Source organism: Hippoglossus hippoglossus, chromosome 13 (genome assembly GCF_009819705.1).
Source record: "Hippoglossus hippoglossus isolate fHipHip1 chromosome 13, fHipHip1.pri, whole genome shotgun sequence".
NCBI classification, from domain to species: Eukaryota; Metazoa; Chordata; class Actinopteri; order Pleuronectiformes; family Pleuronectidae; genus Hippoglossus; species Hippoglossus hippoglossus.
In genome coordinates this window covers 7672035-7688732 of record NC_047163.1, presented here as the reverse complement: position 1 = coordinate 7688732, position 16698 = coordinate 7672035, and the positions used below count along the sequence as shown (strand labels likewise).

Below are 16698 nucleotides of genomic sequence, written 5' to 3'. Positions count from 1 at the left end.
GTGTTTGTGATATTTTTTGTGCAGAATCTAAATAAAGGGCCTGGTCTGTGAGTTTTAGTGAATTTGGGAGCAGACGGATGATCGATCATGAATCTGATTTCTTAAACTGTCGCGAAATCAATCTTTTCTCACTGTGGTCAAGTCCTAGTGTCGTAGTTTGACTCTCTCCTCTTCTCCTGTCCTGATCCTCTGTGTTGCCCACCTCTGCTCCCACAGTAGAGTCCCTGTTGTAGAGCCACAGATCCTCCAGTATGATCATAAATATCCGCACTGGATAATGAAGAGGTACACTGCCATCTAATGAGGGCGCCGGGTGAAGCTCACATCTGCAGTAGCTGCACAAGTTTACAGTGTTTTTACCAACTATTTATTTATATCCATCCATTATTTAGGTGAAGTCCATGATTCTTATTTTTTCTATGACTATAATAAACTGTCTGTAAATGGATTTTAGAAGAACTTGCGGAGTGTTTGCTATTATCCAGGTCACCTTCGAGTGTCTGACTTTGCTCTGCAACGTCGCCTGAAACGAGGAGGACGAGCGTTTCCAACATGTGGGACATGTCAGTACATGGGTGATGGTTTGGTCTAATAAATGAAAAGTGTTCCTCTGGAGAATAATCTCACTGAAAGGAAATAATCGTTTGTGGCCGATTGAGCTCCAGTGTTCAGAGGACTGGTTCACTGGGGCAGTTTGGTTTTTCTCTTGTTATAAACAGAACATTGACGGAACAACACAGATTAAACAATATAATAAATCAAGATTAGGACAAATAATGAGAATCTGAGGGGACAAGAAAGTAGTTCTGTTTTTATTCAGTGTGGATGATTGTATTAAAGCTGCGTCTTTGCTTATTACTGCATCACTGTCAGAGCCCCACCTGTGTTTTGCTCCCATCGGAGTCAGTTGACCCAGTTCTGAACGTGATGCACCTGTGATGTGATTTACATAAAGCTGTTTGTGTTCTCAGAGGCTTTTTCCCCAGAAACACATGTTCGTTCTTGTTTTCCACTGTTGCAGCTTTAGACACACGTCTGATTCCTGCTTTTTATTGTTCTTTTGATGTATTAATTGTCTTTTGTTTCCAGTTTTGGTCTCAACAGCTCCTGTGGGGGTCTCTGTTGTTGTCACTGATGACAGGAGAGGTGAGGGCACATTCAATATCTATCAGCTGTTATGACACTGTGTCAATAACTGCTCTCTAACCAGAACCACCTGTTCTCTGAATGTCCAGACTTCACAGTTGAGACATTTCCTTTGACAGATGAGCACATTTCATCTCCTGAAGACCATGAGATGTCTTTGAAAGCTCTGATAAACATAGTAGATGTATGCTTTTGCCAAACCATTTAAATGTGTTATACGATACGACACGTGTGAGCTGCAGAGTTTAAAACAATTTCACCTCAAGGTCTGCAGCTGTTCTGGACCTTTCAGTCGTATCACATGATCTTCCTGAAGCAATGAAGTAAGGTGCCTTGTCATGAAACTGCAGAAGATGCACATTTAGGTATAATAATGTATTTCAAAAGACTCTGGAGGGTCAGCGATTGCAGTGTAAAGTAGATCACTCCTGCTCTTGTACCTGGATACATTATGGCCAACTTGGGAGGACCTATTTATACGAGCACTCACAAATCCATGGAGGACGACCTTAATAGGACAGAAAATTGAGGATCAGATAAAGTCTTATCATTAAATGTTTTTTTAATTGGGTAACAGAGAAAAGAAATTGTGGCTCCCTGCGGAGGCGGCCACGCGTAATTGCAGTGAAGTCAGGTGTCTATTTAAAACTGTATCAGCTGAATGGGAGAGCACCAGCTCCTCCTCGGGCTGCTTCCTGACACTGATTCCCTCTCAGGCCCTTGTCTTAGACAGGTCCTCCATGTCTGTGTGCTGGCTGCATCGTGGCAGGCAGTCCAGTGACCCACATCTAGCTTCAGAGGCCCACTGACCCACAATGGTGAAGAGAGGAGTCCCCTGAAATACCCCGAGCCGTCCCACCGAGTCGAACGTTGCATATGGAACACACAACAGAAACCAGGCCTCTTCCTGAACGTGTACTGCAAAGATGCACATTCAACAACTTCAGCTACGCACATGAATTCAACAGAGTCTTTGTGTTTGTAGCTCTCAGCCAGAGTCAACATGTCCATTATACAAACAGTGAAAATGTTTTTTTCTGAGCTGGTTTTGATTAATTCAGGACACAATACCACCTTCACTCACATTGACTGGAACCTGGAAATTATTTGTATTTCTGACACGTTTATTCTTTTTCAGTTTAAAGCTCAAAAAGAAGCCGCCGAGTGCACGAATTGCTCCGAGACTCAAACGCCCCTGTGAATTTGAGGGTAAAGACCAAATTATCTGGAGACTCCAAACCGTCCTCGGGGCAGCTAATTAAAACTGAAATAGAACGCCACCGGATATGGTGAAACGCCAAAATGAGGTTGAGAAAAGGGGGTAGAGGGTTCTGAAAAAAAAACATTTATTTTTTTTCACAGTCAGCCTGAATATAAAAGTAAATGTGTTAATGTTATTTTCATATTTGAGTTTGTGCTTCTACCTTCAGGTAGAGGCTTCAGAGTTCCTACCCTCAGGAGTAAAAGACTCCTCTGTCTGTACAGTGATTAATATGATGAATTTGAACAAAAAAATTACACCAGTTCTCTTTTTCTTGCACTCTCGTCTCCATATGTAGTGATCCTGTGTTGTATTGCATTGGACCTGCCATCTGTCTTATTTGTTTTTAATGCCGTATGAAGGTTTGTATATATTTTAACCTCTGTCTGCAACTCAGCTTCCCTCAGATGAGATAATAAATTTGACTTGACAGTTTATATCAAAAGGTTTAAGCCACAAAATAACCATCCTGTAGATGGATTTACAACCCTGATTGAGTTTGTCATCGCAAAGTGATGGAAGAAATTGGAAAATTGTCAAATCCATGTGAAAAAGAAGCAGCTGCACAACAAAAAATAAAATCTCAACATTTAAATAGAACAATGAATCATCAAGATTTGTTCTCATTTGGGTCAAAGGTGGGTGTACAAGCTCCGCCCAGGGGGGTCGGCTTATGAGGTGTGACACCACTGAGCTGGCTACAAACCAGAGCTGACAAGAGAGACTCCATCAGTGTTCGTCACCTCAGTGGATGGGACACGTTTGATTTCTCTATCAGGTAAGATCCTTCACTGCTCGGGCTCATACCTCAGCTGTCTCTTTTACATGTAGGATTATCTCACTGACTTCACTGGCTACATCCATATTCACCTACATCTGACCATTAACCTGCATCTGACTCTCGACTGTTAACCTGTAGCTCTTAGTCGATGTGAACAGAACAATGGAGACAACAAGAGGCATCCATGAGAATTGAAAGCAGATTTCATATTTTTCATTTGCAGCAAGATGCAATTTTTTACTTGCAGCAAAAACAAAAAGACCAAGGTTTTGGTGGTACTTTGTGGATAGTGATTGGTTTAATTGAAGATCTATTGTCTTTCCATCATCAAATAATGATGCACTTAAAGTTTTATGGCTCACCAAATCTGCCGCGTGGATTTCCATGTTTTCAGTCCTGCATCTAGGTTCACTCGGCATAACTCAACTGAAAAGGACCAATTTGTCTCCGCCCTTCATTAAAGAGATAGAATCTGCAGGTTTCTTGTATCCTAACAAACTTCATAGAGGGATGCCATATGTTTATTGGGGGGTGTAACTGTGTGCATAATATAATCATAAGATCACATCCTCTACCAGAGGCTGTAGGAGAGTCAGACACTCAAGATGACGCACCAGTTCCCCGCGCTCTCCGAGGCGCAGAAGAGGGAGCTGCATGAGACTGCTCTACGCATAGTTTCTCCAGGGAAGGGCATCCTGGCTGCAGATGAGTCTGTAGGTCTGTTGAACTCAGTTTCTTCCTTTTCTTTACTCTGTGGAAAACACCATTCATTCTACACTGACCCAATCACGTCAGTTCTGTCACTTATTAAAAACATCCAGGAGCATCCGTGTTAACTTCTCATCTGCACAATGTGTGGCCTGCAGGCAGCATGGCCAAGCGGCTGGCCCAGGTGGGAGTGGAGAACACGGAGCAGAACCGCAGACAGTACCGGCAGATTCTCTTCAGTGCGGACGATCGCATCAGCAGCTGCATTGGCGGCATCATCTTCTTCCACGAGACGCTGTACCAGCACTTTGACAACGGGGTCCCCTTCGTCAAGATGATCCGGGACAGGGGGATCCTGGTCGGTGTCAAGGTGAGTCAGTTCCAAATGATTTAAATGTGGTGTGTTGTCCCAAACAGGTTGATTTTTGCTTAAAAAGACATCACAGTACTGAATTCCGAGTTATTAGATTTTTCTGTATATAAGAACTTAAAACTGTTGTCCTGTATATCTCAGGTTGACAAGGGCGTCGTCCCCCTGGCAGGAACTTTTGGGGAATCCACCGCACAGGGTCAGACAATAACACTTTTGATTGAATTATTTCCCCCCATGGCAATTCCCATTTCAAGACAGTTCAGCTTTACATCTTTGCACAAACCTCTCTCCTAGGTCTGGATGGTTTGTCGGAGCGCTGTGCACAGTATAAGAAGGATGGAGCCCTCTTTGCAAAGTGGCGCTGCGTGCTGAAGATCAGTGACACCAATCCATCCAAACTGGCCATCACAGAAAATGCAAACGTTCTTGCACGCTACTCTAGTATCTGCCAGCAGGTCAGGATCCACTATTAAAGCTTGTCTATGTATCTTTGTGGTGTTATGGTTATGCCATTATTCTGATGATATTTCTTTTCTCCGTCAGCATGGTATTGTGCCCGTCATAGAGCCGGAGATCCTGCCTGACGGAGATCATGACCTGAAACGCTGCCAGTACGTCACTGAGAAGGTTGGTTTTGTTCTTCTTGTGTATGGGTGAGTGGTATTTTTACTTTAAGAACTGAGACGGGGGAAGGGAGAGAGTAATCCTCTGTGGATCTCAGGTCCTGGCTGCCGTGTACAAAGCCATGTCGGACCACCACGTGTACCTGGAGGGCACCCTCCTCAAACCCAACATGGTGACACCTGGACACAGCTGTTCCACCAAGTACAGCCCGGAGGAGGTTGCTATGGCGACCCTGACCGCCTTGCGCCGCACCGTTCCCCCGGCGGTCACAGGTGAGCTGTGGATTTCACACAGAAATAAATCAAATCTGCTGAGACAGAGGAGAGTGAGTGTATATTTTCCTGCTCGCTGTAGGAGTGGCTTTTCTCTCGGGCGGTCAGAGCGAAGAGGAGGCCTCTGTCCACCTCAACGCCATCAACAACTGCCCCCTGGCCAAACCCTGGATCCTGACCTTCTCCTTTGGCCGAGCCCTGCAGGCGTCCGCCCTCCGAGCCTGGAGAGGCCACAAGGAGAACGAGAAGGCCGCCACTGAGCAGTTCATCAAGAGAGCAGAGGTAACTTCTGTTCACTTGTATTAATCCCGTGATGTGATCCTGTGTCTCCTGATCTGTGTTCCTCTGCTTTTTTTCACGTCTTCTCTGTCCACAGGTGAACAGCCTGGCATGTCAGGGGAAGTACACAGGTGGAGAAAACTGTGGTGAAGATTACCAGCTTATTTATGGATCCTGTTATGCATACTGAACAATAAGAGAAGCCACATTTACGTTAGCAGTGTGTTCTTCCATTGTCGTGATAAAACATTTCACAGAGGTGGTGTAATGTAGCTTCTAGATACAATATTTCTCATGATGATGTTACATGGAAACAAGTGACAGCGGATTTGACTTGACAACTGAGGACAATCAGAACATGGCCTTGGATATTTAAAATAAATGATGAAAGATGTTTGCTTTACATTTGTGATGGATAAACAGTATGGTATTGTGCCATAACTGAAGCTTTATGATCCTGCATTAAATACTTAGTATCACTATTACCAACTGGCCATGTCCTGTTGGTTAATTTAAATGAACCTGCAGAGCAATAATATTAGTTTGTATCACAGCAAAATTAAATATCAGATGAATTTCTGATGTAGAAACCCCCATATGTTACTTGGAAGTTTATTCAAGCTGTGAAAAGCTGATGTGAGTGTGTGTGTGGATTTGTTCTTGTTTATTTTAACTTTTTATTTAGCTGTGACCATGCACTCTTAGAAATACTGCACCAGAATTAGAGTCAGGCTAATTTTCATCTGGAAGTCCTTGGGCAAAAAAGTAGGTTACACAATAAAATACAACTCTGTGATTATTGTGCGTTATCATTCGAAAGAATACTCTTTGTGCCCTAAAGTCTAAATGAAATAGTTGAAATGAATGTATTCAAACAATAAATCAGTGCTCTGGCAAAGTCTGATATTGTGTCTTTGTGCTTTAGTCACTGTGCAGATTTAGATTATCAATATGTGTTTTTAAAGATAGTTACCCAGCAGTATATAAGTATATATGTATGTTCAAACACATTTACCAGTGGAAATAATAAAGTTACATGTACACTATTCCATCAGTGATTATAAATTGAGAATATTGTTATTCAAAAATCAATTTACTTTTTGTACTAATACACGAGTACAATACATTATCATATTGCCACTACTTAAAACCTGAGTACTTCTTCCACAACTGAGTAAATACACCAAAAGACTAGTTTTTATCTGCGGAAAAAGAAATTGAAAAGATTGCATGTTTTCAAATGAGGTCTAGCTTTTGTTTTTCAAAGTATGCGTTCATCTAAGACACGTGGGAAAAGATAAATCCTTCAAATAACTGGGTACAACATCCCATTGTGATGAAAAAAGGAATAAAATAAACGTCATCAATCAAGTCTGTCAATTCAATATTTACTTTTTTACAGACATTATAGAATCTAAAATGTATTTATACATATATTTTGTAGCCCACACACAATTACTATTTGATTACATATGTTGTCCTGGATCATGAAATGATATGAAATGCAATAAAAAGAAAAAAGGGATTGGTATCACATTATAATGTAAAAGGTTTATTGTTAAAACAAAATATATTTTCATGTTATTATGTCATACCAACATATCACGTTATAACAGAACTTGTGTTGTCATGACGATACAGTTTAGCATCTTACAATGTGAAACATTTCATGTTATAACCTGATAACTGACTTACTCCAAAGATATTTACACTCACCTGAAAACTGAGAATAGAGCAATTCAGGTCATGTGTTTCTATTGTACATTTGCTTATTTATTACTTTTACTGAGTGTGTATTTCACTATCCCTTTGCTGCTCATTTTATCTTATCTTACCTTACCCTACCTCACCTGACCTTAATTTAACCAACTTACCTAGCTTATCTTATCTTACATTACCTTAAATTTAACCTAGTTTTTCTTATCTGATCTTATTTTCCCTTACTTAACTTCACCTTGCCTGACCTTAACTTAACCTATCTTACCTTATCTCATCTTATAAACAAAGAAACGTGTATTGTAGTGTTTTAGATGGATAATAAAGTATGTGTCTCTGATCAAGGAGGACTAAAGAAGTAAAGCCCCATGTGTTTCCTGCTCTGAATACATGTCCCAGATCAAATATTAAATAGTTAAAGACACACATTTCGATCTTTCTCAATAAATCATCAGAAACTTAATTGACTGTCGTCACTACGCCCGGTCAATTAACGGACTAGTTCGTACGGCGGATGTGCGCGCGGTGTCCAGCGTGTTTCCGGTGCTGCTGAGTGCCTCGGTAACGCAGCGCTGTTTCCCGCTAACCGGAGCGGCGTGTGTCATCCACCGAGAACCGGCTGCAGACCGTCTGACACCCCGCGCTCCTCCCGTCTTCCTGCCTCCTGCTCGGCGGCCTGCAGCCTGTCCCCTGACCGCTCAGCGTGGCCCCGGCTCCCCCCCCCCTCCCTCCCTCCCTCCCCGTAAGTACCGCGGCCAGAACCGGACCATTAGCTTGACCGGCGCGTTAGCAGCGATGTCGGGTGTTGTGCGAGGCCCCGCCGGGAACAACGACTGTCGAATCTACGTGGGGAATCTGCCCCCCGACATCCGCACCAAGGACGTGGAGGACGTGTTCTACAAGTACGGCACCATTCGGGACATCGACCTGAAGAACCGGAGAGGGGGCCCGCCGTTCGCCTTCATTGAGTTCGAGGACCCGAGGTGAGTGCGGAGCTAGCACACCGTTATGCTTTTGAGGCCGGGGGCAGCGCCATTTGTGCGGCTGAGCGGCGGCTGCGCTAACAAGTTAGGGCTCGGACTATTCCCTGGATTCCTCCTGCACCTCGCAACCATAGCGAAGTATGTCTTTTCTACTCTCGAGGTTTTCCTCTTTGTGTTCTTACCAACAGAGTTCATCCATTACAATGTTGAAAATATCTCCTGTGCTTGTTTTCGTAGCGTCTTCAAGGTAAAACACTGAACACCCACTGGCTTTGTTGCAATTAAGCCTCGTCTGCGCTTGCACGTTACGCTTCAATTGTGCAACATTTAGCCGGCGCCAGTGTGCTCTGTCTATTTATTATTTATTCATTTATATGCTGTTTTTCTCTTTTTAGTTCAATGGAGCAAAATTAGCTAATTGACATGCACGTCTGCACCGGGGATTAGGACGTGAGATGAAGCTAGTCTCCAACATGACTGACTCCATCCGTGCCAGCGTTGTCTCCCCCGTGTCAGTGCTGCACTCCCGAGGCGTGTTAATGTACAAAATGTACTGTTTTACGACCAGGGACGCAGATGACGCGGTCTACGGACGCGATGGTTATGACTACGACGGCTACAGACTGCGAGTGGAGTTCCCCCGGAGCGGCCGGGGCTCCCGAGGCGGGTTTGGAGGGATCGGCGGAGCCCCGAGAGGCAGATACGGGCCCCCGTCCAGACGCTCCGAGTACAGGGTCATCGTGTCAGGTGGGTGATCTGGATCTCAGGCATGGAGGGTGATGATATAGAAAGCTCTCCCTTTGGACTGCTGGAATGTTTCACTCTCATGAGGAAGTGTCCTCTCTTGCATGCAGCAATTAGCTCTGTAACTTAGGTCATACTGTCATGTAAACACTGAGGCTCCATATAAACAGAAGAATACGTTAATTGATTATGCATTTTTATAATAGTCAGGCTCCAAATGACAACTGTCCTTAATTGATGCTGCAGTTGCTGGAATAAAAACTGTCAGTCTGACAACTGTAAGTAACGCTACTGACACCAACTATTACATTTACTGTCATAGATTTGGAATAGACATTTGAGAAGCTTAAAGGTATTGTTTACCCAAAAATAAAAAACCACTCGTTATCTACTTACCACAATGCCGATGGAGGGGTGGGTGAAGTGTTTGAGTCCACGGAACACTTTTGGAGTTTCAGGGGTAAAACAGTGTTGCAGCCAAATTCAATAACCATTTCTTCAAATGAATAAAAAACATAAAATGCCTCCATACTGCTTCTCTGGTGTCATCCAAGTGTCCGCAAGCCCCGACATTCAAATTCGACTCGAAACAAGCTCATTTTCACCACGTCTTTAGCCTGAATGTCCACTGATATCCTCCTCAGGAGCTGCGTTCACACGTGGATCACAGCGGACATTTAGGTTAAAACGTGGTAAAAAAAGACCTTGTTTATACATTTGAAGAAGTGCTCACCATTTACTTCAGTTGTATTGAATTTGGCTGCAACACTGTTTACCCCTGAAACTCCAAAACTGTTTTGTGGACTCAAACACTTCACTCACCCGTCCATCGGCATATTGATGAGTAGACGAGGATCATGTTCCAATCCGAGCAGGTTAGATGGTTTTTTTTAAATCCACTTCAGTGCTCCAGGGATCAGCAGGACGGTTATGAAATAAATCCAGCCAGTTTCTTGGATCAACTTTCCAGAAACTAGTTTATCTTTTTGCGATCTCCTTCCTGCAGTTACTCTCACTTCACAAGCTGCACCTCCATGCTCCAACACACCTTTGTTTGAGTTTCCCTCTCCTTTCTGGCTCACAGGTGTATCCAATTTATCATCTCCCTCGCCCCTCCTTTTCCTGTTGAGGTGTAAAGGGCCAGTCTGTCTTTTTGGTTTTCTCCTTTCTGCTACAAGTGAATTTTCATTCTTGGGTGAACTATCCCGTTAAACCAGATGATTTTTTTTAGCACCTCTTCTAAAAGGACTAAACACACTTCATTGATTATCATGATGGTTGATAATGTTGTCTTGAGCAGTTGTGGAGTAGTTGGAGCTTTAGACAATATTAAGGAACACATCACCACTAAGTGATGTCACAGTATCACCAAAATATGTTAAAAGAAGGTGCACACAAGGTTGCTGGCATAATGTGAACAATGCCGACTAAAGCAGACCTCAGCAACACCATCAACTGAAATGTCAGTGTCACAAAATCGTACAATAGAATAGTCCTGTTGTTTTATGACTTTTCATTGTTTCTCTCCAGGGCTCCCACAGAGCGGCAGCTGGCAGGACCTGAAGGACCACATGCGCGAGGCTGGTGACGTGTGCTACGCTGATGTTTTCAGAGACGGAACCGGGGTTGTAGAATTTGTGCGCAAAGAGGACATGACCTATGCCGTTCGAAAGCTGGACAACACCAAATTCCGCTCGCATGAGGTATGTGTACTGATTTGATTATTGATCAGTGTCATGGATAATGTGTCTTTGCTGTGTCGAGGTGAGTACTTTGCGGCACTGCCACATGTTTCTGAAGCACAGCCCGGCCCTCTTTTCCATTTTTCCACATTACCGCCATCGGCAGGAATGTTGTCTTTTCAATGTCAAGTTCTCTTGTGTCCGCCAGGGAGAGACTGCTTACATTCGTGTGAAATTAGACGGTCCCCGCAGCCCAAGTTACGGAAGATCACGCTCCCGCAGTCGTGGCAGCCGGAGCAGAAGCCGCAGTCGCAGCGCCAGCCGCAGTCGCAGCAATTCCCGTGGCCGAGGCAGAGGATCGCCCCGCTACTCGCCTCGTCACAGCCGCTCTCGCTCCCGTTCCTAAACCTTTCTACCACTGATGTTTTGCCCTTTTGATGTGTACCCCCCCCCCCCCCCCCCCCTTCCCCCTCCCTCTGTTTTTACCTTTTTATGAGTTTCTCCAGATGTCAGCTATTGATTTCAAATTTTTCCATTTCATGTCCCGATGTCCTTGTGGATGATCTTGGTATGTAGATGTGCCCCCTCCTCTCCGCCCCCTCCCCGCTCCTCTCCCTATCCGGCTGCTTCCTCCTCCTGTTCTCTCCCCCTCTCTCTCTCTCTCTCCTTTCTGTCCTCTCAATTTTTGCAACATTAGAAATTGTGCTGTGTTGAACTTCCAAAAACGTTGAGTTATAGACTGAACTCAATGTTTTTGCAAGAATTGAAAATTGAGTTCTTTTTTTTACTCGTCTCATGGATATGTGGGGTGGGCTGTTTGGATGGGAAGCCCGATACTTAACTGTATTTTACCCTTGTGTCTTCCTTTAGACATCTGAAGAGAAGGATTAAAGTGATTTGGAATAAAACCATTGTGGAGCACATTTCATTTGTATGGTCAGGATAGGACATCTAATTGAGGAGCAATCAGGTCGAGGCAATGGTACGCTTCATATTCCATAAATTGAACGTTTTGAGTGGTTGCCATGTCATGCATGTCATATTTAACAAAGCCATATGTGCTGTACTTTGTTATACATATATATATGAAGTTTTTAACATGCGACTCTGGGCTGTGACAGAATAAACAGTCGTAGATCAAGTGTTGTGATGTAAGTGTAACATCTTTTGCTTTCAAGTGTAAAAATCTGAATCACTTCTCTGTCGCAACAAAGTGTCCCAGTTCTAACTTAAATGTCCTCAACTGTTTTAACTTCAGGGAGTGATAGTTATTGTGGCAATTCTCTTTTCTTTTCCTTTCTTTTTCTTGATCTGACATGAGTGCTCAACATGGAAAAAAAAATTAGGCCCAAAAACCTTGACATTTTATTCTAACGGTCTGCCTCTGATTTTCTTCCTGGTATTTCAAGGTTTTGATTGGAGGAGTGGCTCAGTGGATCCCAATCCTTGGAGCTGGATGAGTGGATCGATTAGGGAAGGGATAGGCAAGGATGGATGCTCGGAACGGGATCAGTTTTTCCAGGAGTCAAATGAGAGTTGAATTCAGAACTAAATAACGCGGAGTCCCAGAGCAACTTTTTTTCTATTAGGCCCTCCCCCTGCCTATCTTTAAAGTTTTTCAGTGATAATCGCTTTATTTGACAAGAAAACGAAACTGAGGACCAGGAAGTTGGATCAAAGGATGGAATCGTAGATGCCTGGTATGAAGGAATTAATTAAAAATTGGGGCGGCTGGGAAGGGGTTTCATTTGGGAGTAGTTTGTATGTTTTGTTTTTTGCTTAATCTTACTTTTTTTCTCTCAGCATTTTCAATAAAAACACTTCAAAACAAGAACACTAGTTTGTCTTTTTTCCTCGTGCATCACTTCATGTTACTGTAAGACACGTCCACAGCCTTTACGTTGGTGGCATAGAAGCTATATCCCAGTGTAATGGTTGTATCACACTTTTAAAAAAAACCACAAGCAAGGATTTTAAACGTCTACCAGCTTAATAATACGTGAGTTTCTATGAAATCATTGAGGTGGAAGATAGAAAAACAAAGTGCGTGAACAGTGTTTAACGCTTCAAACCCCTGCACGCGCATCCAAGTGATGTCGACCTGCAGCCAAGGACTCGTTTCCTTTTTTCTCCCACAGTCAGTGCGGTGTGTGTGTGTGTGTGTGTATTGTGTGTGCGTGCGTGTGTGTGTGTGTTGTGTGTGTTGTGTGTGTGGTTGCCGTGAATGATGCATTGTGGGATGAAATAAGATGCGGGCAGACAGGAGCTGGAGAAAAACGCTTGGTTACGAACGGGGAGGCGGCGGCGCAGCCAATGGAGAGCAGCAGCATGCAGCAGAGGGGCGGGGAGCAGCCGGGGAGAGCAGAGAGCACCGAGACAAACCCACCACCTACATGCTTATTGTGTCAACCTTTAAAAAGCAATTAAGCCGCAGCATCATCTGAAACCCTGCGATCCCTCATCCGGCTGGAGAGAAACCGCATTTTCTGCAAACAAGTGTCTCCAGGTCGCTCGTAGAGAAGGTGAGTGGCAGGTCGGATCTTCTCTTGCATGTCCTGACATATTCCTGATGCCCAGTTTCTCTTACGATGCCTCCACTGTTTGTCTTTATTCGTTTGATTTGATCACACACACACACGCATGTATGTGTTGGAAGAGGAACAAGAGGTGCATCATGTTTCTGATCCGGATTAATTTCTGCTACTTTTTTGTCTCCTGGTGCAGAAGTGATTTGAGCCAAGTAATTTAACTCCACCTGTATCAAGTTTCACAGCCAATCTATGCACCGCTCAAGTCATCGTCCAGTTCGGAGCATGGAGATAAATACGCACGATTAAGTTGTGATGGTGTAAATGATAGAAAAACGCGGTGCCTCATAATGGCCCCGTGTTCTGCGTAAAAAAGGCTGATGTTTGCTGGCCTCAACCATCCCCGTCACCACGTGCGGTGTTCATTTTCAGTGCGGTACGTCCGAGTGAACGTGCACCTTCCTCCTTCCTCCATCAGGCATCCTCCTCCTCCTCCTCAGCCATGACTGACAGGAAAGCTGTGATCAAGAACGCGGACATGTCCGAGGACATGCAGCAGGACGCGGTGGACTGTGCCACGCAGGCCATGGAGAAGTACAACATAGAGAAGGACATCGCAGCCTACATCAAAAAGGTGAGAGGAGGCTGCAGGGATGGATCCAAACATCTGTAGGATCACGTCACATGATCTGCAACATCCACAGGCTTTTTTTTTTTTATTCCAGCATCTATTTTTGGTCAGTGTGGAAACAGGGATATTATGAGCAGGGCCGTAGCTAAGGTTTTATTGTGACGGAGTCCGCACGCCCCCCCCCCCCCCCCCCTCAAAGCACCACCATGTTTTCAAACATCAAAAAGAAAATCACTTTTATTTGCATAGCGTCTTGAGTAAAAAGGTTGTAAAGGTGATATTCAGGGAGCTTTACAGGTGACCTCGCTGATAATACATTAATATAATATTTATTAATTATAGAAAAATACATGCAGAATATAATGACAAATGAGATGAAAAATTATTTTGGAGTTTAAAAAACAGAACAGATATAACAATAAATGAGTAAAGCCAGTCTAAAGAGGCGATTTTTAAAGTCTATTTGTGAATTTTTATTGTGGACCTTGTTTATTTATTTACATAAATATTCATACTATTTTAAGTAGACTTGGTCTAAATATACCACAACCTGCAAACAAAATACCAATCGGGCAAGTTTTTAAATAGCTTTATGGGTTAAATTGTAAAACTTAACTAGGTTGATGAAAACCAAATTCCTACTGGCTGGAGTTGAAATAATAAATCAATGAATCAATCAACGGAATCATTCATTAGCAGCTTTTCTTGAATCGAATTAATAATTTGAGTTAAAAGGGAATGAAAATTGTCCAGTTTGGACGACTGTAAAAAACATGGAGGCTTCCGTAGAGAGGACCCGCTCCCCATGTGAATGTAAAGTATGTTTGATATAAAGGGCCCATTGGTAAAGAAATTCATGCAATTCAGATGATCACACACACTGGATTTTAAACAGGATTATTTTATATTCAATTTTCTGCCAATAGATCCTTGACCTTTTGGTACATCACTGTTTTCTTGATTTGGTTTTAATTTTCTTCCACCGACTTTTTATTTCAGGAGTTTGACAAGAAGTACAACCCCACCTGGCACTGCATCGTCGGGAGGAACTTCGGCAGCTACGTCACCCACGAGACGAAGCATTTCATTTACTTCTACTTGGGCCAAGTGGCCATCCTGCTCTTCAAGTCTGGCTGAGAAGTTTCTGACGAGGAGTTTTTCTCCCTGAACCTGAATTGGAAATGCACTGGTGGCTGATGTCTCCCATACACTAATAACGACGTAACATAACGATGCAAAACCGGCCGTGCGCAATTGCATGGACTATACACTATTTAATATGTATGTTACAGTAAGTTTACTTTTACGATAGTTGCCATTTGAATGCAACTGAAGTAGTTTTTGTTTTGACGCTGTTAAAAAAATTTCAACGTGGCCCTTGATTGTAAAATAAAAGGAAAGCTGTAGAATGTAGTGGTGCATCTGCTTTCCTTCACAAGTGACATTGCCAGACCCTTCTAGCGAGACTCCACCTGTTGGTTTCGGATGGTGAATCCTACTGTGTGCACCAGTTTAACAACTCATTAACCTGTGATCATGAAACAAAGTTACTGGGGCAAAATTGTTTCGGCTCTAACCAGCGAGAGCGTATTTTATTTTAACCCGACAGCACGACTTCAGTTTATTGCTGCTGTTTTACTCATTTAAAGGAATTATGTTGTCTGGAGTTTCACGTAGAAAAAACATTTTATTGTTTTCAATTTGGATTAAAAACAAGTGACTTTTTTTTTTATTTTTAGCAGCCACTTCCAGAATAGATGTCATTATCCAACACTCGACATTTTGGAACCAACGCAAGCCAGTTGAAGCATTTCCCGGGATGTTTGGTCAATATTCACTGTGAAGAACCACAGAGCAAACGAAGCTCATACACACAGACACGCTTAAGCCTGTAATGTCCGAGTTATTGCGCTACAGACAGGTCATCAAAACCTCCCAACTCACCTGCACAGATTTCAGTCTTATAATCCAGCGTCTCTGCATGTTTTGGAGGATAAAACCATCATTTCTTTAACCGTCGGACACGAACGACAGCTCATCTCGGCGATGCGTCGTTTATTGAAGTTTCACTTTTGAGTGTGTAGATATTGGACTGAGCCGATGTGTGTCTTTGTCCCAGTATTTGCTATGAAGCAGAATAAGGAAGGTGATTTTTAGATTTAGAAACATCTGAAGTCAACTCTACCGAGGCTACCAACGCCCCCGTGTTTCAGATGGTTGTGTCGTCTTCATGTTGCTTGTGATTCTTTCAAGTTGCATTCCCCCCCCCCCCCCAACCTTTTGCTTTTGCATTGCCAGTGTACTGCCAGACAAACGGGGGACGACGTGTGTTGGGACTTCTTGAAGCAGCTGCGAGCAGATCTTGTCTAGCACACTGATTTTGGGGTTTTCATTTAGTTATGTCAGTATAATTAGTTTGAAATGGCAATGCACAATGCCTAGATGTTGATGACGTGTGTACTTTAGGCTCCAGATGGGAGAGATTCAGTCCACAGGGTTGGACGACGCCACACATTTCCTGCCGCGTGTAGAAACTGAACGTTTACTCAGTTGTTTGCTCCCATGTTCCAGCGCTGGGTGAAATGTGTATCTCTCAAGTGTTAGCTCGGATTGTTGTAGAGGGACGTCTTAACTATTGTCAATGTAAACAGATTTAGTATTGTTTTCCTCTGGCATGTATTTTTGCTGTGTATATGTAGGAGCCGTTCCAATGCTGTTCAATTTGCACAAAACGTGTGCCTGTCATTGCTCTCAACTGTAACTGGCTTGAGTACAATTGCACTTCATTAGAATTATCCAGTAGGTTGCTACAGAACCAAAATCGTATAAACTCGATAAAATAAAAAAAGTAATTGTTGACTTATTACACTGTGGCCTTTTTTTGTGTCATTGCCCCTTTTTCCTAAGAAGGCTGGTTGATGTGTAGAACATACATTTTAAACAATTTAGAGAAATGATTTAGCATTGCAA

At 43.2% G+C, this 16698-nt stretch overlaps 3 protein-coding genes across 7 annotated transcripts; all 3 read left to right on the top strand.

The window, feature by feature from the left end:
• Positions 1-3059: 3059 nt before the first annotated feature.
• Positions 3060-6345, top strand: aldoca (aldolase C, fructose-bisphosphate, a). The gene is made up of 9 exons (XM_034605398.1): positions 3060-3185; positions 3767-3905; positions 4055-4266; positions 4411-4465; positions 4564-4724; positions 4813-4896; positions 4991-5165; positions 5248-5447; positions 5542-6345. Exons 2-9 carry the CDS (start codon positions 3794-3796, stop codon positions 5632-5634), a joined length of 1092 nt encoding a protein of 363 aa, XP_034461289.1. The 5' UTR covers positions 3060-3185; positions 3767-3793; the 3' UTR covers positions 5635-6345.
• Positions 6346-7702: 1357 nt separating this feature from the next.
• srsf1a (serine and arginine rich splicing factor 1a) lies at positions 7703-12400 on the top strand. 3 transcript variants are annotated; one of them, XM_034605402.1, is made up of 6 exons: positions 8005-8143; positions 8539-8605; positions 8645-8890; positions 10418-10590; positions 10778-11551; positions 11979-12400. In XM_034605402.1, the coding sequence occupies exons 2-5, from the start codon at positions 8599-8601 to the stop codon at positions 10973-10975; spliced, it is 624 nt and encodes a 207-aa protein (XP_034461293.1). In that variant the 5' UTR covers positions 8005-8143; positions 8539-8598; the 3' UTR covers positions 10976-11551; positions 11979-12400. The 3 variants fall into 3 exon arrangements, with proteins under 3 accessions (XP_034461291.1, XP_034461293.1, XP_034461292.1); XM_034605400.1 differs by lacking the exon at positions 8539-8605 and having other exon boundaries at positions 7703-8143; positions 8712-8890; XM_034605401.1 differs by having other exon boundaries at positions 8539-8890.
• Positions 12401-12866: 466 nt separating this feature from the next.
• Positions 12867-16589, top strand: dynll2a (dynein, light chain, LC8-type 2a). Of its 3 annotated transcripts, none has more exons than XM_034605404.1 (3): positions 12867-13091; positions 13576-13731; positions 14728-16589. In XM_034605404.1, the coding sequence occupies exons 2-3, from the start codon at positions 13600-13602 to the stop codon at positions 14863-14865; spliced, it is 270 nt and encodes an 89-aa protein (XP_034461295.1). In that variant the 5' UTR covers positions 12867-13091; positions 13576-13599; the 3' UTR covers positions 14866-16589. The 3 variants fall into 3 exon arrangements, with proteins under 3 accessions (XP_034461295.1, XP_034461297.1, XP_034461296.1); XM_034605406.1 differs by having other exon boundaries at positions 12931-13092; positions 13563-13731; positions 14728-15999; XM_034605405.1 differs by having other exon boundaries at positions 12931-13092; positions 13556-13731; positions 14728-15999.
• The last annotated feature ends 109 nt before the right edge of the window (positions 16590-16698 follow it).